The sequence below is a fragment of the Perca flavescens genome, chromosome 22, assembly GCF_004354835.1.
Source record: "Perca flavescens isolate YP-PL-M2 chromosome 22, PFLA_1.0, whole genome shotgun sequence".
Taxonomy (NCBI): domain Eukaryota; kingdom Metazoa; phylum Chordata; class Actinopteri; order Perciformes; family Percidae; genus Perca; species Perca flavescens.
Window position 1 is genome coordinate 7,258,711 of NC_041352.1, and position 23,630 is coordinate 7,282,340.

The 23,630-nt window shown below is 41.3% G+C and overlaps 1 protein-coding gene across 7 annotated transcripts in view; it reads right to left on the bottom strand.

Moving 5' to 3' along the window:
- pfkpa (phosphofructokinase, platelet a) overlaps nucleotides 1–20,743 on the bottom strand; it is a 29,412-nt gene extending 8,669 nt beyond the window's left edge. For 2 of the 7 annotated variants that reach the window (XM_028569828.1, XM_028569824.1), the window contains exons 1-16: nucleotides 20,473–20,743; nucleotides 17,857–17,930; nucleotides 16,213–16,290; nucleotides 15,719–15,908; nucleotides 14,318–14,483; nucleotides 13,771–13,815; nucleotides 13,542–13,650; nucleotides 12,669–12,764; nucleotides 11,179–11,271; nucleotides 10,473–10,598; nucleotides 9,663–9,727; nucleotides 8,442–8,511; nucleotides 6,513–6,659; nucleotides 3,915–3,985; nucleotides 2,809–2,896; nucleotides 444–596 (exon numbers count right to left, since the gene is read on the bottom strand). In XM_028569828.1, coding sequence (XP_028425629.1) covers nucleotides 444–596; nucleotides 2,809–2,896; nucleotides 3,915–3,985; nucleotides 6,513–6,659; nucleotides 8,442–8,511; nucleotides 9,663–9,727; nucleotides 10,473–10,598; nucleotides 11,179–11,271; nucleotides 12,669–12,764; nucleotides 13,542–13,650; nucleotides 13,771–13,815; nucleotides 14,318–14,483; nucleotides 15,719–15,908; nucleotides 16,213–16,290; nucleotides 17,857–17,930; nucleotides 20,473–20,566 — 1,665 coding nt within the window. In that variant the 5' untranslated portion in view covers nucleotides 20,567–20,743. Of the gene's footprint in view, nucleotides 1–443; nucleotides 597–1,808; nucleotides 1,962–2,808; nucleotides 2,897–3,914; nucleotides 3,986–6,512; nucleotides 6,660–8,441; nucleotides 8,512–9,662; nucleotides 9,728–10,472; nucleotides 10,599–11,178; nucleotides 11,272–12,668; nucleotides 12,765–13,190; nucleotides 13,287–13,541; nucleotides 13,651–13,770; nucleotides 13,816–14,317; nucleotides 14,484–15,718; nucleotides 15,909–16,212; nucleotides 16,291–17,856; nucleotides 17,931–20,472 lie in introns of all 7 variants that reach the window. The other 5 variants (XM_028569827.1, XM_028569825.1, XM_028569829.1 and 2 more) reach the window with 3 other exon arrangements.
- Nucleotides 20,744–23,630: the final 2,887 nt, after the last annotated feature.

A 23,630-nucleotide genomic window follows, 5' to 3' on the forward strand; every position in this document is an offset into this window, starting at 1 on the left:
AGCATCACACCTCTATAAAGCTGGGACACTCGCAAGAGACGGATCAAGGCAGCCGAGGCCGAGATATTAAAATAGAATGGGTCAACACTGAATCAACATTTCCAATAATGCAATGTGATAGTATCTTTCATTAGACTCTACTTGCTTCAGTGTTTGGGTTAAGGTTAATCCGGAGTTATAATGTTAGAACTACAGTTAGGGTAAGATGTGGGTTGGGATAAAGTTAGGTTAAGATACAGATACAGAAATCTATAGAGCTGCAGCAAATACTCATGCAACACTTTACTGCACATCTGCTTTTGGAAGCTGACAATTTGCTGAGTATAAGCACTGGACCATTAACTCCACTGATACGTGATATTATGTGTCATTTTCATCCTCTGTGCATTAGCATTTTAAACAAAGCGGTCAAAGTTGTTGGGGCGGTGGTTTGTCTGCCTTACCTCCACGATGGCATTGAGGGCTGTGTCTGCCCCGATACTGAGATCTGTGCCCGGTACATTGTTACTTATGGTGGCAGGCAGCATACACATCGGGATGCAAAGCTCCTCATAGGCAGAGCGAGCCTCATACAGCTGCAGCAGACTCTCAAAGGCCTGAAGCGGCAGTATATGAAAACGCGTTAGAGCCACTAAAGGCTGGCCACTGAGAGAGACAAGTGAATCTCTCTCAGTTTACAGGAGTGTATCCTGCCATTCCGGCTCTTTCCGTGTGATAGCGGCAATGGCTTCCCTTTGGCAGAAAGGACGGAGGGACAGAAGTGTGGATAGAGAGGTAGAGAAGAAAGCGAAGAAGGGCAAATGAAGAGAATGGAAGGACAGGACATTGCAAGGACAAAATGTAGAAGGAAGGTGATGGAACAGATAGAACAGAGGGAAGAAAGACAGAGCTCTGCGTGTTGGTGATTCAGCAGCTCAATGCAGTGACACTGCATAGGACAACCATATGACGGACACATCTGCTGTGGAAGGTTATCTGCAGGCAAGACGAGCACCGATCGAGTCCGCATACACAGAAGGATGAATAAGATGGGGGCAAAGATTCAGGTTCGGAGATGTTATCCTGTTTATGTTCACGCTGGTTCTTTAGTGCATTTGAGTTACCATGATGCTTTAAACAAAAACAGCAAGAGCAGTGTTGAGTATTATTATTATTATTTTTATATATCCTCCACATAAAGAACCTTAAATGTATGCAATGCTACTAAATAAAGTTTGTATAGAAGCTTCATTATCAATACAAGCAGATAGATGCAATACAGTGCATGTTAAGTGTACTACAGGGTGTTAGTTTGTGCTCTGTAGCTGTATGTGAGAGCTAACTAGACATCATGTTAACCACTCATCTTGATGTTAATGATGTGGGAGGACACAAACACACAGACGGGGAGAGCAGAGCAAACATGGCGGCCACGACTCTCGTGCACCTCACAGCATGCCCGCATGTTGTCACTCACTTACTCACCTGATAGGGAAGGGAGGCACGCTATTCTGGACCTTGGTTTGACTTTTACCAGTCAGGCCTCACAGTTACAGACGTGACTATTCGTTTGTCTGGCTGAGTTTCTGATGTTTTAGTTTTAGTCCAGATGTGGCTAACAGGTGCAATGTTCACAAAATTTCCTCCAAATAATTCACTTATTTTTTCCTTTGTTGAAACATGATTGGCTGGCTGGCTATGTGAGCATGAGCAAGTTTGACTGTGTCTGCTTTGTGTGTCTGCTTGTGTGCATGTGTGTGTGGTTTCCATCTATCCGTCTGTGTGTTACTGTGAGTTCAACTGTTCTGGTTGCCAGCCCCATCACTTACAGTAGTGATGGCGTTCAGAGCCGTGTCAGCGCCAATGCTGAGGTCTGAGCCCGGCACATTGTTGGAGACAGTGGCTGGGACCATGACCATGGGCACACAGAACTCGTCATATTTCCCGCGCGCCGTTAACAATTCCAGCAATGACAGGAAGCCCTGCAGGGCAGAGCCAAGCACTTTAGTGTCTGCAAGGGTGGCTGGCAGGTTGGTTTGGTTGAGAGGTGCTACTTGCCACAAGGAGGGGAAGGACAGGGTGCCAAGGGGAGGAGCCAGGTCTATCACAACGGACAGCAGCGAAACAGACAGGTACCACTCCACATACTTTAAACATTCTCTCTCTCTCTCTCTCTCTCTCTCACACACACACACACACACACACACACACACACACACACACACATATATACACATGTACTTGCATATATCACAGGAAAATAAAGCTGGTGAGCATCTAAATGGGATTGCGTGAAATGGCTGGAAAAAAGCAGGTGCTCCCTGTTTCCAATTATAACCAAAACATCATATTGTTATATTTCAGTTACAGTGTGTGTTGCTTTACTTTTCATTTCAATAATTCAAATGCCCCAAATTTGTAATCCTACTTTCTCTCTAATGATATATTTAGAGTGATGAAAATCAACTGAACCAAGAAATTACTTTGAAGCATGATTATGTAGATGACTATGTAAGGAGCCATATGGTGGTATGCTGACATCAAATGGGATAAGACTGATGGAAAGGATCAACATTACAGTGTTCACTGTCATATACTGTACATATAGACATCTGACAATATAATTAGTAATACTTCAACAGTTACTTTGTCGTTTTTAAGCGTATGAGCATTCTCACCATGTTGCTGAATATGAAATATAGCATTAGCGCTCCTGTCATGAATTTTCAAATGTCTAAGAGCTTAAAAGATTATGGAAAGTAAAAATGAAAATGTAGCCTCATTAGCTATATTAGCTAGCAGGGACAAAAAAGAAAGCTTAAAACATACCTCAAATCCACCAACAATTAGGAGTGCATTAATGTTGTTCTTTCGCATCTGCTCAGCAATTTTATCAATATGCTTTGCAGGAAGTGTTCTGTAGGAAAGGAAAGAACAAAGTTGTCATTTATTTATATTAGTGCTGTCAGACAATTAAAATATTTAATTGCGATTAATTGCATTAATGTCACTCGCAATTAATCGCACATTTGTATCTATTCTAAATGTCCCTTGATTTCTTTTTGTCCCATTATTTTTTCTCATTTTAATGCTCTTATCAACATGGAAAAGTGGATCGGCTTGCTTTGTGCTTTTGTCGCCTGGCTTTGAGGAGGGGGCGGAGAATTGGCATCAGCTGAGTGCTTGGCCATCATCAAGTGGTATTTCAGACTGGACGTGCTGCGATGATAGCTCAGTTCACAATGACAACACACACAGATCACTTTGGTCTTGTCAACGGAACCATTTGGCAACTTTTCAAAAGTAAACTTTCCATTCAGAATCTTATTGGCATCCGTTTCGGCGTCTCACGCTCGCCATCCACTCAAAACGTAACGTTAGCCTACTACTCTTTGGCCGGCTCGCAAGCCCAAACAAGTGTGTGCGGTGTGCCTGTTTAGTTTCCGGACAGTAAGCAACAGACAGAAGGAAAATGTTGCATTTAATTCATCAGTGAGGCACCTTCCCGCAGGGGAAGGATATGCATAGGGGTTTATTTGTGCTTCATGTAGCTGCCGTGAAACATTAAAAAAAATAACTTTTATTCCTCTGTTTCACTGCTTTTTCCTCGCTAGCGCCCCTCCCTCTTCATTCACTCTCTAGCTCACTCGACTACCGCTGCTCTCTCTCTGGCTCGTTGAGGTGGGAAGGAGGGGCCAACTTTGAACGCTGTGTTTACAAACACCAAATGACAAAAGTTGGGCTACATATTATATCTATAAAGCCAACATCTGTATGAGTCTACAGCAGTATTTATATCTGAGTTTACAATACTCCACCACTTCAAGGAATGACTTAATAAATAATATATATAGATATTTCTTTAAACCTTATGAATCTCATTTTGAATGCTGAACAGTTGCTGTTCAACCAGAGATAACAGAGCAAGACTTTACCTTTTGGTTCCCAACAGGGATCCACCTTGTCCCGTCCATCCTCCGACATCAGCCCATTTAATCTCCTTAATCTGAGGGGAAGACAACAGCGACACATGCAAATCTTACTCCATCACGTTTTAAATATGTCCTTCTTTTAGCATTCAAATGTATGAATCCTATGCCTAAGATTGATTATTTATTAGTGTTGGTTCATTTACCTCACACCTGAACACATCCAGAACCTCCTGTGTTAGTTACAGTTCTGTATATCTGACACATCTTCCTGGTGTCTCGGAGCAGATTGTTTAGGAGCGTTAACTTTCTGGCTACACTCTCTTATATAGAACAGAGGAACTGGACCGGTGAAAACACAGAGGTGTGTAGCAGAGAGTACCAGAGCACTGAAGTATAGAAATCCATTACTCCCGCTGGTCTAATCTTCTTGGGGTCAGTTGGCACAGCCTGATTTCAGCTGGCCAGAGCACACACCGGATGTTTAACTAAAGCCTGGCTCAGACTACAGGAGTTTATAAATCATAACCGATTTTGAAATCTGGTTGCAGCACACACTTGAGGAGAATCTTTGCAGATTTTCTTCCCTCAAATCTTAAACATGCTCACACTACAAGATTTGAAAATAGTGGGGCATCACACACTACAAGATATTCTTAAGATTATCTTGCCAGATTTAGCACCTCACGTGACGCGATCTCACGGGGAAGCGCATGTAAACAAAATGGATACTGTGTCACGGCAACTTGCTATAGTAATACTTATCCTTTGTACCAATAAAAAACAAAAGAAAATAAAACGATAATATTATTCAAACAAACTATCGTATTTTCCGGACTATAAGTCGCACTTTTTTTCCTACTTTCCTGCTACTTATAGTCAGGTGCGACTTATATATCAATATATATATAATTTAACATGTTAATTCATACTGAAACATTACGGTCTACAGCCTCGAGAGGGCGCTCTAAGCTTGTGACAACTATATGCTGCTCCTAAAGACAACTGAGAAAGAAAAGAGATAAACTGCAGGTAGTAAAATATGCAGCCGAAAACAGTAATTGAGCAGCAGAAAGAAAGTTTGAAATGAGGGAGAAACTTGTGAGGGACTGGTGGGGCAATGAAGAAATCAAAGAAATCAAAGAAAGCTAATCGGCTAATCGCGGGCTGAAAGCAGGATGGCCAGAGGTGGAGGACCGAGTCCACAGGTGGGGGCTTGAACAACGTGCTGCCGGGAGGGGCTTGACAACGGTACGTCTCCACGCCCTGCTACTTGTTCTGTGTGACTTATACTCCGGAGCGATTTATAGTCCGAAAAATACGGTATGTGCAATGCATCTTTTGTTAGACCTGAATGTAGCAGATGATCACTGACCTAGATCTAATGTTTACATTTGCTAGCTAGTGCGCTAGCAACTTTGTACACTCACCCGGTAGGTCCAAATCTGCAGCGATCTCTCCCCAGCTCTTCTCTTTATCATCCCGATTATGAGACTCTTTTGGTGATACATTAAACAGACACCCGTGCTGTCGCCACATCTCCACCATCCTTTCTTCCAACTCCGTTGTCCACCAGTACTCGTACTACAGCTGCTTTCGCGGACATTTTCAAAAGTTTCCGTCACTTCTGGCTCCTTGCAGACCTGTCTCTCATTGGCTATTGTGGAAGTACTGACGTAATCATAGTCGTTTCACGCCCGATTATAATCCTGGATATCAAACATGTTTGATATTATCGGGGCGGCCCCGATGTGTCTGCGAGCAGATCGGGAGGTGCAAGATTCAATCTGTGAACGCCTCACATTACCAGATAATCTGCGCCGAACATCGGGACCGATCGAGGTCCTCGACAAGATTTTTTTCTCAGATTCTCGGGAGGGGTAAATCGGGCATTAATCGGCCTAAAACTCCTGTAGTCTGAGCCAGGCTTTAGCACTAATACTGAGGATATTTTGATGAAGATAAACAATCAGATTGTTTATTAAGTGCTGTTCTTTGAATAAGCCAACTATGGACTGAGGTGACTTACAGTTTTTTTTTTTTTCTCCGGGAAAGGTCAAAGGAGGATAAAAGAGAGGAAACCACTTCTACCAGTCACAGAGCAGGAAAATAGCAGTGTCTCAAATTACAGCACAGTCTCACACAGAGCTGGGTCTGCTTTTACCTTTCATTCATCATTGGAAATCTACCACTGATTGATTACTCAGAACCTGTGTTTTACTGTCTGTGTATTCTTTTGCCCTCTATCAGTTTGTTGTGGTACTGCATCAACTTTGGCTGAGCTGGGCAGAGGAGGGAGACTCAGTGCAGGAAATTGGTTTACATTAATCCAGACAGATTATCCCCTTGTGGCCTAACAGTGGTTGTGCACTACGACTCGCCAATTCTCTTTTGAGCTATTGATTAAAACGTGGAACACACAATATTTTTATTAAACTGTTAGTGTAGATTATTTGATGAATACATTTCAATTTAACATTAAATATCCTTAGTGTGATGACTTTCCTACAAAGATTTTCAATTTAAGAGAGTGAGATTGCAAAGTGATGTATTATATACATGCAACAGTGCACTAGTATATAAGTCATATACAGTAGTACCCACCTGGCCTTTGTAAAATCCCTCAAACCCGTCACTGACAGCAAACATCTTGTGCCCCTCAGAGATGCCCACTCTGACGGCTGAACGAACAGCAGCATTCATGCCCGCTGCAGGGGCACCAACATTCAACACTGCCACATTGAAGTTGCTCTGAGGGCAGAAAACGGACATCAAATGGGACCCATACTTGAGTAAAAGTACAAGTAAAAGTGCTCTATCAAAAAAGTGACTTGAGTAGAAGCTGAAGTGCTCTTTAAGCACCCCACTTAAGTGGAAGTACTAAAGTATTCAACATTTGTTGTACTTAAGTATTGCAAGTAGTTTATTTTAAAATGTACTACTCAAGTAGTAAAAGTACAAGTATTGTTATGTAGTTATTAAAGAAAGCAGTCAAATTTTGAATATCATGTTGTTGGAGTTCAACTTTTTACTTGGTATTAAGGCAGTCACAAACTGTACATTGCTGGATATAAAGGAAGTTTCTGAAATAAACCCCAAAAGGTACATTAATGTCACAGCTGTTATAACTACTATTATCTGATCTAACAGTGGGTTATTAATCACTTATTAACAAATACTGAAATAAAATGTGTGATGTAGTGGAAAGTTAGCAAGCTAGCAAAATACAGATAAACTAGCAGCTTCACATCACAGGGTCAAACGGTTAACATTCAGGACTCACTGCAGACTGAAACAACTCAGGACTAGCTTAATCTGCTGCAACAGTAGCTAAAAAGAGTACAAACTTACGTTATTATTGTACGTAACTAACATAGCCGTTACTACACACGCTGTAACCTACACAGTCTCCGTAGCGTGAGGAATTCACAACAGTAATGATGCAGCACATAAAAAATGTTTTGGAATAAAAGTATTACACTCATTGAAAATATGTACTCAAGTAAAAGTGGAAGTAGGAGAAAAAAAATAATACTCCAGTAGAGTACAGATACAGCCTTTTAGTACTTAAGTACAGTAGTGAAGTAGTTCTACTTCGTTACTATACAGCTATGAATGGGACTGAATGGAAACATTGTTTTATCATTGCACTAAATAAAGACTGTATGTTGCAGTTGTTTTTGGAGGACAGTTGATCAAGCTCCGCAGAGCGAATCAATAAATGGTTTCTGCTCTGCTCTCAGCGCCATGCTGGGCCTACATTGGTCATTATCACAGATGCAGGGGGAGCCAAACCCTGAGGCGAGCTGCACAGCATGGCATCAGCCATGCTGCCTCTACACTTCACTGATCTGAGCTGCTTCTTTTGGAGCTACAGCAGCAGGCTGTCACAGCTCCTGGCAGGGTTGAACAAGTCATCCCTTAGCAGGGAACCAGGTGTCATATGATATCGCTGTATGATAGACCAACACTGAGCCACCTGGGCCTTATGTGAAGCATACCGCTGCAACTACACAGCAAGCAGCTAAAACAGTTTATTATTAATAATATAACATAATTACAAGTCACCTTATTTTCCACATAACAGCAGGAAACCGCTGACACCATGTTTAACTAGCATGCTTTATGCACCTGTTTTCAGAGAAATACTCACATTACTCTATATTGCCAAACCACGCACTTACAGGAATACTTTAATCAGTACATGAGCCTTGTTTTGCCAAGGATACCTCTGAAAATAGCAGCACAGTGCACCACAACTGCATCAGCTGAGTCATTATTTGTTGGCAGATCTTTAGGACAGTAATAAAAAATTAAACATCTCATTGGTTTGGGGAGGCAAATGTAACTCTCTAAAAACAATCTGCACTCCAGGCATGGTGGGGGCTGCTACTATGTGTGGGGAAAAAAACCAATTCCTGCTTAGTGTGTGTCTGTATATTTCTGGCTTGTGTTAGGAGCGAGGAAACCGAGCTGACAACACCGTCACTGTCAAAAGGAAAGGAAATGTCAAGACGTGGTGAGGTGACTTACAACCGGCAGTTCGGATTCTGGTTTACGATGAGCCAGCAGTTTGTATGTCCTCAGGTTGTTTTCAAAACTCCTGCAGTAAAACATGGAACATGCAATATTGTTACACCAGTAGTATGGAACATTTTTAGCACGACATACATGAAAATGCACAATATAGCAGTCCCTTCCGCTGCTTTTTTTTGGGATTGTTGCGGCCCAAAATGCCAGATTTTGCGGCAGCTTTTGTAAACAATTGTTAGAACAAATGTTCTGTATTTTTGTTGTAATGAAATTGCGGGAGATGGTGAAAATTGCAAAAAGGTTTTTTAGTGTACTTCTTAAAAAATAAAAAGAAACTTGTTTCAGGATGAATAAAACTACTCTGGGCTGAGTGTTCCTAGTAGGCTAACCTTACCAAAAAGGCTCAGGATACTGCAAAGGCTGGTATAATGTAAAAATGGCTGGTGGATTTATGACACAAAATAATCTGTTAGTGGCTGGTTAATGTTCACATTTTGAAAGTTAATTTCCTATCCTGGTCTGGGATATATTCACTTACGGTTTGATAAAGTAGGCTACTAATTGGCCTTTAACTTTTTATTGCACTTACAATAACGAGCGTAGCTTTGCTCAAGTCATCTTATTACCTTCTCATCTCCGGTTTCTCCTGAATCTACTGTGTGTGTGTGTGTGTGTGTGTGTCTGTCTGTGTGTCATGTGAGGTAAATGTGAGGTGTTTGAGTCACACACATCTCATCTTCGTACCAAAAACAAGGAAATGAATTTGGCGACATACGTGTGTTACGTCAACCCGTTCTCACTCCCGCTTGGTCAGCGGCTCTCAGCGTCCGGTACCAAGGCAAAAGTCTGGCACGGGGTACTGCTGTGATTGGTGGAAGTTGGGGACGCTCGGGTTATTGGTCAAAGTTGTGGTGATTGGACAAAATTGTGAGGAGCACTAAACTCTCGAGAGATTGTTTGAATTGTTGCGATCGCGACATCGCAAAATTCCTGGAATGACTGAGGGTCAAAACTGAGGGTTGTAAATTAAATTAGCTGCATCATTAGAATTTCCAACTAATCGTTGACTCTATGCTGATGGTGCTCTAAATAGCACCGTGGTCCACTTTCTGTACTACACCTGTCTACAGTAAGCAACATCAAACTCATTCCATGTCTTGATCTTGAGTTAAGCGATGTCTTTGGTATATGGGATTGGTCCCAGCGGGCTGTCCGTCATACCTGCCCCGAAGCTTAACAGCCTCCTCAAACCGTTTCCCGTCCATGGCCCTCTGGACCTCTTGAGTCTAAGGAAAAGACAGGAGTATTTTCACTGTTTGAATTCAGTATAATTTCATACACTGTACTTCCTGTATGTACAAAAGCAGAGGCACTTTGTTTAACTTATATCAGCTAAGATGAAATATATGTAGGCATTCATACTGTGATCTTTGAAGGGCCTATTATGAGCGCAACTATTGCAGCATGTGGGACTCACCGCCTTTCTATTTTAAAGAGACAGAACAATGCAAGAGTAGACTTGTCATCAATACTGAGCCATGTTTTGACCTGGAATAGAATTGCATTCCTTGAACCACTTTACAAAATCTGAAAAAAATAATTGAAACATTTGGCAAGATTGTCCCTTGAGTTCTGTCAAAATCTAAACATGGTATTCCAAGTCCAACAACAATACCTCTTTATGCGTTTCTATGGTGATGGGTTGCTATTACATCACCATCCAGCAGGCTGTCATCGCCAACCCTGCCAAATGCTTTACATAATCATTAACCAGACACAACTGCCTCTCAAACAATACAACTCTCTTGTGAACATTACTGGCACTTCAGGCCCGATGGGCCATTCCTTAATGCTCCTCCAACCCGCCCCCATTGACTCTGCCTCTCTTAGTCCAGCTGAGTCATTTCCCAGTGTTTTGTGTTTGTATGTGCTCTGCAGTTCCCCTCTCTCCCCAGTTTCCGTACTTTGGTAAATACGTGTTTGTGTGTGTATTGAATGTGTGGCTTGTTTCCAGCCCAGTCCAGTGCCTACCATCTGTACACACTCCATCAGAGGCAGGCGCACCGATTGGTTACCGCACAGAGAGACCACGCAGGCTGGCGTGTTGGCTGTGGTCTCAAGAAGGGCAAGAACAGCCTCCACACCCATACGACTGGCCTGTGTGAGCAAACACACACAGATAAAACTGCATCATCCTCACTATCAAATCGTCCATTTCTTTGTTTCTCCTGTACACAGGTAATGTTTTCTTTGCCAACACATTCTTCCCCAAATCCAGTGATTTCTTTTTCACACTGGACACAAAATTGAAAAAATAAAAAATCCTCCGATATGTCTTTTGCTCTGCTTCTTTTAGTTGGTCTGTGGTAAACGCAAAGAGATTTGTCTCTCACTGTTGGTGATGCAGTGCCTCATGTGTTGAGCCACAAATCTGTTAATGTGCTTAGACTGAAACCTGGAGCCAATTCTCCTCAGACACATACAGGATCACACAGGAAATGCATTGGACAACTAGACTATTACTACCAAAATACCTCAAATAGAGCACACAGAAAACGTGTACAACAGATTGATAGTGTGCACACTTATATAGAGAATTTATATAATAAATGCTACAAGTTGTAAAAGTCAAACATGTAAATGGTAGTCAAACAAAGGCAGATAACCAGCAAATGTTAACTATTTTGCTTGAAAAATGGCTTAATTCATGTTAAAAATAAGTAAGTGGTGGACCTACCAGAATGCGGTCAAAAGCAGAAGGTGTCCCTCCTCTCTGCACATGCCCTAGGATTGTCACTCGTGTGTCAAAACCCAAGCATTTGACAACAAGCTAGGAGGATAAAATGTACACGTCTCAGCAAATACTGCGGCAATTTTCTTTATTAATCCTCTAAAGGCAAATACTTCTGTACAGTATATTTAACGGATTCATGAGATTATGCAAATGTATTTCATGCATATTAGTAATTCCGCTAAAAGTGCAACATGGCATCATGACTTTGCGTAAACATACACGCCACTTTCCTAAAGCGTGTTACCTGTACGCATTTTGAGCTATCCACGTGTATGTCTATGCTGTATACAGCGGATGTCACGTGGCGTCTTATCGTGAGAACGTGCCGTAGTATCGAGAGAACAATGTCACGCGCATGTAAAAAAACAAAGGTTGGGTTTAGGAAAAGAACATTGGGAAAGGCTTTAGTAACACACAAAAAAACGACAAAAACACGATGGTGAGGAAAACAATAAACGGTTGGGTTTAGGAAAGAAATATTGGGGAAGGCGAGACGCAATCCCAGATCTCCTGGGTGAAATTCCTGTGCTTTACCCATCCACCACCCCAACCAACCTCTCTTGGAGTTACGTTCTTTCATACTACTCGCTATGGCGATAATTCACACGTAATGTTGGTCAATGGCGGCCGAACGGCGGTGATAAACACGCTAAAAAGTGATTATGCGTCTTGATAACACACACAAACGGCATACGAATTGGCGTGTCATACATACGCCACTTTATGAGATCAGTCTGAAAAGTGAAATTCTGTCTGCAATAGAACCATACTATGAAACAAGTGTGTATGCAAACGTATATACATACATACAGACATGACCAGGCACATCACACACTGAAACACAAACACAGTAGAAAAGCTTAAGAGAAGGGGAAACAGCAAAGCACAAGCAAGCCATTCTAATTTTTCAGTCATGTTAGCAGGGAGCTCTTAGCTTAAACTGAACATCACAGAAGATCCCAAGCTGGAAGTGCTAAATCAAGTGGTGATACTCTGGTACTGTACGAGAAAACAAAACGCTTAAAATGTTTGCCTTCAAATAAAAAAAAACAGTTGTGCAGGGTCATGGTACACAGTGATTATCTCTGTGAGCAAATTTACAGTGTCATACATACCCATGTTACATTTAAAAAAAACAAAAAAAAACACATTCAATACAACTATGTGTGAAGCGGTTAGAAATGAATGACAGTGGATTTCACAAATGTCTGGGCGTGAGGTTTAGTGAGGGTATCTGCTCAGGCTTTTATAGCGGTAGTAGTATCGTGACAGCCATCTCATACTGTAAAACTAGAGAGTGTCTGATAGAGCACTCCAGAAACACAGCAACAGAGTTAAAGCCACACCAGGGCAGCAGTACAGTAGTATAGGTCATACAGGAGGCAATGCAAAGCTGGCACTTGCCACACTTTTACACAAAGCTCTGTACTTACATCCTTGATATAGTCAGTGGTAATGGGTGTGTTGCTACGATCAATCGCCCCTTCGGCTACAATTATGATATTCAGCCTTTTCATTCCTGCTCGGTTCTACAAGGAGGGGTGGTGGAGAAACAACATGACAGAAAAATTGAGACTGTGGCTGCGACGTGGGCTTTCAGAAGCACAGGGGCCAGACGATGCTTACAGCCGGGAGGCTGAGAATATATTATTTCATAATGAAATTTGTCTCTGCAGCTTGTGTTTGCACTTTGTAATCAGCAATATCCTGCCAACCTTATTGCTGGTCATTACTGCATTATTGTGGACTTAGCATGCAGCCTCATGGTTTTCTTATCAGGCGCAAGGTGGGTCTTTTTTATACCCACATGAGCATCCTGTTAGGATATTCTGATGCCAATTATCAAGAAAACTGTAATACAGACTATTTAGGCTATTTGTGGCACAGAAGACTGATTTCCATCAGTCGGGTCTCCATGCTTCTGGCTTCCCCTTTCTTTGCACTCAGGTACTCACATCCTTGACTATACCAGAGGTTATGGGCTTCCCATGCCTGTCTATGGCTCCCTCTGCAACTATGATAATGTTCAGCCTTGTGCCCCTGGAACGGGTCTGAATCATAGAACAGTGGCATGTTTCCAAAGCAGAAAAAAAAACACAATATGACACTAGACGACTCAGACCAAACACTTTCCTTCACATAAGTCTTCTCTGATAGAAGAAACACAGGATTTTCTCCTTGTAGAAAAACAGAAATGTTGTGCAGAATACTAACATTGTCATGTTAAACAAGACAGCAAGAGAGAATTATATACACTTGTTATGAGTCACTTGGTTTACTGTGGGGAACAAATAAGATTGTGTTACCGCAGACAGTTTTTCACACATCTTTTCCTCCCAGCCGTCCTCTGGGGGCATCTCAGGGATCAACACCCAGTCTGCTCCACACGCCAGGGCACTAACCAAGGCCAGGTAGCTAGGATAAAACACGCAGACAGAACACTGTATATATAAACAGAGGTGATATTGGTATCTATCTCTACCTTAGGGATTATGTTTTTGGATCTGCTATTGAGTTTATGAAATGCATTCTTACCCACAGTGTCTCCCCATCACCTCCAACACAAATGTTCTCTGGTGACTGAAAGATCAGAACAGAAAATATGACTTAGAAGTGCGTTTGCATTTGAGTAACACAGCGCTATACTGATGTATTCAAGAACAGACGTTTGAAAGGTGATGCTAAATAGAGCTGAAATTAGCCTAAATATGGTGATGTGTTTGCTGTTCAATTGCCTGACAGGTCGAAAATGGAGCACATGTTTTATTTCAACAATAATTCCTCAGGATATTCTGACATTCCATTTCCAATACTGCATTAACCTTACATTTGTTAAAAAGCAAGTGTAAGTAGGTATACATAAATCTTTCGTAGAGGTGTATATTTATCCTGCCATTGTCATGCTAGGACAATGAAATGCTTAGTCACAGTAAGTACAAAGTCTCCTATTTAGGACTTCAAATGGATTTTGCATTATCCAACCTTAATTTGCAAGTTCAGGGTGTACAGTACTTCTGCTCATAGCCATATCAAATATAACTGATATAAACAAACAAATAGAGCTGCTCTATCTCCCCCTCACCTCTGTGCAGTTGTCATAATTGCATCCACCACTTCGATGATTCTGTGCAGAGCAGAGTCAGTTCCGATTGTCATGTCAGTTCCACAGAAGTCGTTATCAATGGAGCCAACCATCCCGACGATGTGAAGAGCCGAATACTTCTGAACAGCATCAGCCTCGATCAAGCCTGAAAGGATCATAATATTTATGTTATCTTGCTTATAATGCTAGATTCACATTTCTAATGAGCCTACACACGCAAGAGTGAAGCTGGCAGCTGGAAATGGTCTCTTTTTCTCTAACTTAAAAATAGACCACCCTTTAATTCAGTTTTCCTGTGAGGTAGTTAAATCCTAACGGAAACATTTAGCCTTCGATGGGACATCTTTACCATCATGCCCTGTATGGAATAAACCCATATTTGCTGGAGGCAGAACACTGACAAACAATACATGGCAGTGTTGAGGTGTCTGCTAATACTGGCAGGTGTTGTAGCGAGTCAATGTGACAAAATGTATAAGTGACCAAAGTGGTTTTTAACAGCATAGTCTATATCCACGATGTTCCACTTTCGGGATTGCTCAGTTACCTTCCGCTTTCTTTGTGTTGGAATTTTAAACTCTGGTGGATTTCTGAGGACTATGGTTAACTGCTCCTCAGATCTCTGCAGGGTAAATCCAGACAGCTAGCTAGACTATCTGTCCAATCTGAGTTTTCTGTTGCACGACTAAAACAACTTTGAAAATACACGTTCCACCAAAAAAAGTTCCTTGCCGAGGCTATTTTGCAGAGGCACCATGGCTCTGCCCGGTGCTTAGCGCTGCCCGTGACGATTGTGATCGGTTTAAAGAAATGCCAATAAATCAGAGTACGTTTTCCTCCCATCCCGGAATGCTGTGTGGACTACCCAGACCCTCCTCCGCAGTGATGTGGAGGAAGGTCTGGCAAAGCGAGACTACTAACAGCACAACGTGCAGTTACCGGGTTTGCAGCTGACTGAGCACACCTGAAATTAAGAAAATAGTAGGGGTGGTACGGTTCATGGAAAAAACATCTGAACCGGTTAGTTCGCTTGTCTCCGTTCGGAGCGTGTGTGCGTCGCACGGTTCGTCAGTACACTGTTAATGTGCACTAACCACTTACTGCCGTAGTGCCCACTTTCGACACCTATGTTAAAACACTTACTTGAAATGACGAGCGGGATGAGCGTGACGAACGCAACACATGGCAGCTGATTGGACGAACGCGCCACGTGGGTCTTGCTGCTGCCGAATTTCAAAACGGACTCTAATGGCGTCTCGTTCTGAATACGATCTCGTATTTTACGAAAATAGTTCACCGAACCGAAAACCATGGCTTTTGTGAACCCCTAGAAAATAGTATGAGGGTAAAGCAGAGAGGAGGTTTATCTTTCCTCAGTACCTTGCTCTGCCAACTCTCCCAGCAGCCCACTCCATTCCTCCCTAAAAAGGTTGGCTCCGGTCAGGCTGCCATCTCCACCGATCACACACAGGTTGGTGATGCCGTGCTGCACCAGGTTGTGAGCTGCCTTCAGGCGTCCCTCGTGGCTACGAAACTCTTTACAGCGGGCACTGCCGATAACAGTCCCACCCTGATGACGACAAGCGTGAAGATTTCAGCCTATTACACTCTTTTCCTGTGACTTTAGGTCACTCCGCTTCCTTTTTCTAACTCAAGCCCTGAGTACTTGGTGCAGTATGGTGTTTGGTGTCTTGCTTGAGGACACTTTGACAAGAGTAAACTCACTGCTGATAGTACATAGTGACTGCTGGGATGTTAGGGAATGACCTCTTTAACCACTAAACAACTTTGCCTATTAGCAATGTGATTTGCAAGTTCCTCTTGAGTGCCCTATTGCATTAGATGTGTGGCTGCTGCCAATGATAAGTACTCACCACTTGTAGCATGCTGGAGACACTTTCCCATGTGGCTTCCTTTATGTTCTCGCCACCGTCCACCATACCCTGATATCCCTGATAAAAAAAAATATAAAGCATCTTAGTAAATAAATACGAACTAAGATTACTAAACAGCTACTGCAAACAACATCAAGCTAACTGCTGGAGTGATGTGGACTCCTAATGGCATCATTAGCTCATCATCACTCAGTTTTAAATAAATATATCAACCTAATGCAATATCATAGCAAAGTGAAATGGGGAAAAAAAAGTGTAATTGTGAAACTCAAGAAATTAATATGGTCAAAAAGTGTGTCCATCCTCATATGTTGTCATGCAGAAGTGTGCATGACAACAACCCAGAGTACCGTGGTACCTAAGTGGGAGGGGGGTTTCATACGAGGCATATGCTAAAGCCTCAAGTCAGTTATGTAACCGCACGCTGAGCAAGGAGGTCCATGACATACACAGATGTGCAGGGATCACAGGGTGGGCAAGCAGAGTACGGACCCTCGCCAAAGCTCCTGTAACATCTGCTATGTGAGAATAAACATCCCTGTGTCCATAGATGTAGACCGGGATCTTACTGTTGTCAATATGCAACTAAAGTGCAGCCTTTCCTTCATTAAATGCATTTAGGGTTGGGTACCGTTCACTTTCAAATTCGGTTCCGGTACCCAAAAGTACCTTTTTTTTCTGTACTTTCCCTCTGTTATAACAAAACATCAATTTCAGTTGTAAAAATAATTCCTATCCTATTTACTTGGAACATTTTGTTATTTATTGAAAACATTTTACACGCCACACAAAATAAAACACCTACCTCTCCCCTCCCAGACCTGTCCATAAAACCTATCTAATAATTATTAATTTCTTGGACTCGCTGTATATTTTATTCTTGTATTTGTATCTTATTCTATTTTAGCCTGTTTTTATTTTCGATCTCTTTTTAAATTGCTCTTTACGGTTTTATATGAAGTGTTTTGAATTGCCTTGTTGCTAAAATGTACTATAGAAATAAAATTGCCTGGCCCTACAACCTCAGCCTGTCAGTCAATAATAGGGAATAGTGAACACTGGTGCCTGCCTGTCACAGAGGAAGTCTAAAGTTAACCCATACTGCGACCACTTTCACCTCACCGTTATATACGCAGTCTGCATGGAGTTTTGGAAAGTGTGTGTGTGTGTGTGTGTGTGTGTCGGAGCTCCGCTCTCTGACAACACGTGCTCGCGCTTATGTGCTCTCAAGTACTGAAACCTGGCACCACTTGATTTAACGTGAATCGGTCCTCGGTAGTACCGAGGGAATTCGGTCGGTACCCAAAAAAGTACAGAGTTCGGTACCCAACCCTAAATGCATTAATCTGAAACACTTGTCACTACTTCCGATATCTTTGACATTAGTTTGCTAAAATATGGATGTCTTATACCTCTGCTGTGTTTAAAAAAAAAAAGGTTAATAATTAAACATTTTACCTGTGTTACCTGTGGAATTTTTTTAAAAACAAACCGGTATTACTATATAAAGGTGATGTGGCTGCAAGTCATGTTTTCCTATGTCGGGCACACTTCTATTGTATAAAATAAACTACGAGCTGTGTCAAAGGCCTTAACAATGATCATCACAAAGTGTAGGCTCACCTCATGAATGAAATAAACTTTTGCTCCCACATATAACCCCATTCGAACCACGGCACGTACGGCAGCATTCATCCCTGAAAAACAATAAAAGAATACCTTTTAAGTAATCTTAGCAAAACAACTTTGTGCAACACTGCAGTGATGAGCAGAGTAAATAGTTAAACTTTAAAGAAAGAAAACACGTTGTTTCCACTGTAGCAAATCTTTGTAAAATCCTGATTTGCCTGGCTGTTTCACAGTTGCATGGATACCAATTTTATCTCTGTCATAAAGAACGGCAGCAGCAGACCTTTAATTCCTTCTCTCTTAGTATTTATGTTACATAAGTGTGTGTGTGTGTGTGTGTGTGTGTGTGTGTGTGTGTGTGTGTGTGTTTGTGTTTGCAGTCTTTCTGTGTTTAAACTCGTCTGTGGCTTGGGCTACATTTTTTTTCACCACAGCATACTGCCATTTTTGGTCAGTCAGTTTCCCAGCTCCTTCTACAGCCTCCCAGTTACTTTGTGGTTAGTCCAAGTGAACTTGAATGTCAATGACAGTGGGGATAATGCTTTACCCACAGCATGCAGACAGGAACTTGGCTGACGACTGCGGGAGATATACACAACAGAAGAAAGGACCGAGTTTCCCTTCTCTGCACAAACCGGTAAACAGTACAGATCTAATGGCAGCCAAGCAGTGTTGTTACTAAGCAACACAAAGGTTTAGGTTAGTTGGGCAGTTGAGAAGACAGCAAAGAAAAAAAGACAGTGAAATGTACAGTATATGGTAAACTATACTGGGAAGTAAAAACTCTTGATAAATTAGTGTTTTTTTCCTACATTCCTACAGTCACAAAACAAAGCACCCATAACCATTAGAACGGGACCAACTATTCACCATATTGCCAGTGTAACAGCCTACTGTTTTATTACATATTACATAACTATGTTCAAATAAACACAGTTAGAGAAGACAGAAGAGGTTTAGGGATTGATAAACAGGCACACAAAGAATGCAAGTAAGAAAGACAATACGACATATATAACATTTTAAGATTATCCAAAAAAAATGATCTTTCATGTTTCTTGTCCAGCTTAGAGGTTTTTATCAAAGCTAAAAGTCTTAAGTTTTCATTCTGCATAACTGACACTATTCTCTTGCAGAGTGAGTGAAAGACCAAGCCAAGGCTACACAATGCCCTCTGACACTGACATTCAGTTCCTGTCATGCATGCCACTGCCTCATATCGTTTGGCTCTGGGGCCAACTCCGTGCTTTTTTGTTTCTCCCTGTGTGTGTTAATGTGTAGGCTGTTAACAGTGAATTCCAATTCTAAAGCCACCCACCAAAGATTGATTGATTGATTTTTTTTATTTTTAATCCTGAGCCAAAGAGAGCTATATTGTCCATTACGTGGCTGGCAATTACAGTAAAGCGTATAAAACTGCAGTGCTGCTGATTGTTAAACATGCAAAAAGTAGAGTGCAAGCTAAAACAACGTCTCCAGATAGACCTCCCACAGCCTTTTTCACAGAAGAAAAATGTATGCCACATCTTAAATGCTTCAACATGTTACACTAAATTCTGGTGCAACGTTTGTTCTAAAATTGTATTATTATTAAAATATCATATTGCCACAAAAAAGGCCTACTGGTTACTGGTAGCTTTCATTTAATAACTTAGTTTCTGCCTTCAAAATTCCTAGCAGGGCTTGAACTGAAAAAACTCTATTGGTTTTTAGCATTAAGTTGCAGTAGCCATTACTACTACAGCTTTCCGGTAAACTAATAGCACCAAATTACTATGAAAATGTAGTACCTTATATAGTGAAAAATAGATTATAACTAGTGTTTCAGTCAAATGAGGAGCCGGTGAGCACGTGACCAGGGTTTCCTCTATGACGCCCGAGTGGGAGAGACGTAACGAGAGACGGTTTAGTATAAAGGATATTTGATGTAGCTGTGCAACTCATCACGTACACAGGATACAGTCATTCCAGCACAGGCACTCACTGTGACTGCTAACTAACCACAACCTCATGTCTCATGTCACTGAAAACATAGCCTACATGTTAAGGATCCTATTTTTTGCAGTGTCTATTGTCAGTCCCTGCTTGTTAATAGCCTAACAGCACAACCCGCAATGCAGTGGTCTGCACTTCTGTGGCGGCCACTGCTTCATAAATTAATTAGAACAAGCTAATTAAATTGTAACCTTAACTCGTCAGTTATGCTGCGCTATGTCTGTGAATAGGAAAAAGCGACACGGCTTGGCTCGACCTTGACAGCTCTTGTAACTGCTGTCACCGTGCTTAGCGACAAATATGTCCCCACATCAATGGCAGAGGATGATGCTGTTAGCCAGTTAGCAAGAAATGTCACGTTAGCATGCTAACTATAATACATCCATGATGCTAACTGGCGGGCTTCTTGACTGAATGGTCGTAACCTTATTCACGGTTATAGTTTTGCTGCTGTACAATACTTCTTACACTATAATAACAGAAGCGTAGTCACTTTACTAATAGTACAGTGCATCACCCAGTTGAAGAAGTGTATTTTTGCCCTCTACGGGCCTGTCCTCACTGGCACAATAATAACGTTACATTATCTGGGAAACTGTCAATCCGACAGTTTACCTTGAGCATCCCCTCCGCTCGTCAGCACTGCGATGGCTTTCCCCGCTCCCGACAGGTTCTCAAAGAATATTTTCTTGCCGTCTGGCTGCGCCATTTTCACAGCGGTTTACTGTATATCCCAGTCCAATTCGATAAAAAAATACAACGGGACCGCAACAGTATAAAATTGTGCTAAAATGATGAAGGGCAACACACGTCCGCCCCCTCTACCTATTTTTGCCAGGCCACTATGCTCTCCTTTTCCCTGTTCCGCATCTATTCGTCGATTTGCAAAGACTGGCCGTGGGAAGAGTGATTGACATCGCCGTGAGCCAACCAGATCTCGATTTAGGAGTCCTTCCTTTGATTTGAAACCAATTGGAGGAAATGTAGATGATATGTGGGCGGAGCAGACAGTGGGAGGATGCCGGTGTCATGCCAAGGTACTTGCATTAAACGAAGCATTAAACAATTTACACGTCGCCTTAATGTAACATACAAATAAGCGTCTTTATGTAGCTAGATAAACTTATTTATGTAGATAAATGAGACCCTTGTTACTGTGGAAAACCCTGTCAAGTCTTCCACGTCGCTATTTGTTCCATTTAAGAGGTGAGTTCGAAGTGCAGCAGTTAAATTCCGCTCTGAGTGCACGCACGCTCCCGTGGCCAGGGGATACAAATCCTGTAGGAGATTAGTACCTTGGCATGACACCGGTGTGGAACGCAGTTCTCAGGGACAAGGATGTTGTTGAGGGGTAAACCCACCTAAACTAAGTTAAATTACTCTTAATTAGTATGAAATATGATTAATGGAAGCAGCTGGAAGGCCACAACACACTGTAACAAGTTAAATGTAAACGTTCCAGAAAACAATGCTGCAATGTAGTAGCCATACTGTTACATCAGTGTAATAATGTAACGAGTAGGCTAACTGGCTCAAAATGAATCAGTAATTATCACAGCCTGACGGAACCGTCATCAATTGATCATAGAAAAGTGCTTTATAAAAAGATTGTTCATAATAATAATAATTATAATTACTCAATATAATTTAACTTAGGCGAGTTGAGTAGGGCTATAAGTATACTTTATTTTTTTGTTGCATATCTGTATTCATGTGTTCTGACTGTGTGATTTTTATTCTCTTTTTCTCATCTTTATTTTGTATTCTTGAACAATTTTCTGATCCAGTTTGCCCACATGTATCAGAAAATATATTCTCTTCACTTACCATTTCCCAGTCTGCACCCATAGATGTGTTTGAAAACACAGGTTGACACCTTTCTGAAATTTCAATTGGCTTTTTCTTGATTTCCTTATGTTTTTTTGCCTGATGGTCACAATTTATCAAACTATACTTTGAATTGCATCACTGAAACAACCCAATGTAGCCTTTCACTTTGAGTTATGATGAGGAAGTGGTCTTAATACAGTTAGGCCTAACCCTTTGGCTGAATATAACTTTCATTTTCACAAAAGCTGAGATATTCAGAGAGCCAACCATTGATTTTTGTTGGTGCATGTCAAGATCTGCTGTGGTCCTAGCTTTGGCCTTATTTCCTTTTTAGGCTATACAGTGAATTTGCTCAAAATCCCCCCTGACAAACACGAAACGTGCAATATAAGTATTCAATTTAGATGTTGTCTCACTGTCTCCATCCAGTGGTGTGAAGAACAAATTACAGGCACAAAGACATTTAAAGTTGCTGTAGGTATGATTGTGAAGATCCAGGACTTAGCCCAAAAATTTGAACATCAACAACTTCTCAGTCCCTCCCCCCTTTCTCCTAAACCCCTCCCCCCACAAGGGAGAATGAATGTGTGTGCATGAGCAGTGATTGACACACAGTTACCTGCTTCATGTAGTTCTACTGGAACATAGCGTCAGTTTCAGCAAATATGACAGGAAGTTAGTTTTATAAGGCTTAGGCTACCTACTTTAACTTGGGCACATCAACCAAAGGCAAATACTATATTGTCTAGAATTACACTGAAATAGTTTTTTCAAGAGCTTTTACCTAACCCAAGATTTCATACAAACACAATATGAGTATGTATAGGCAGATATGGAAGCCTATTTAGTAGTTCTCATCAAAAATCAAGTCATCATCATGATATCATACCTGTTTCAAACTGGTTTCAATTCAGGTCTTATCTGTATTAGTAACACTCACTACATACAAAGTGTCCAGCTTCATCTTAAACACAGTTTCCATTTTCACTTGGATGACATGCTCAAAAAAGTTTTTAAACAATTAAATTAATGGTAAAATCATTTACTTTTTCCCCAGATTCAAATTCTGAAAAGGGAAATCCAGTACACCTGGAGCGTAATCATAATTTTATTTCAAAGTCATCCTTTGATTTGAGTACTTATAACCACGGCTGTTTTTATTTCTCTGATGAGCTGGTTTGTCCAGCATGTCTTAATCAGACAGAGGACCTACCACAGTAAACCTTTCCTGGCTTCATTATTCATTACAATCATTTAAAATGTGCTTGTACATCAGTAGCTGACATTACATTACGTCCTCCTTCCATTTAGCGCAGACGTTTTATTCCTTTTTAGTCCGTGTTTGTGTTGGCCTACTATTTTCCTTTCCCTTGTCCCCCTGTAGTTGTGTAAAGCGTCCGTGTGTTTCATGAAATGGGCTATATTAATCTAAGTTATTACTACGTTGGTTGTAACAATCTCTTAATGCTTTGGCTCGTGACCCAGTGACAGTGATACCCGGTTAACATCCAAAGTAGGCTAAGTTACCGTATGCTACACTTGAAATGCAACGATGTATCTGTAACTTCTTCTCTTATTGTAAATGAATGATTTCCTGTCTGACCAAAACATTCATCGCGACTATATGACCTCCCCATAATGCTAATTCAGTAATCTACAGTGGGAAATACAATCAAAGAAAAGATCTTTACAACAGCAGGTGTGGTAAAAACACTGCCACTTTAGTCCAAAGCAGCCGCTGGAATGAACACAAACTGGAAGTTACATATAGCCACTTTAAGTACAACATTGTGTCAAAAATAACACATGCATCGTTGTAGTAAAACAGTCTAATGACAAATGTAAAAGATTGTTAAAGTTCTCCCTTATCCTCAAATGCAACTTTACCCTGGCTTGTGCTTCTTTTTTTAATCTCTAACTTCTGGGGAAGGGAATTGCTTGCT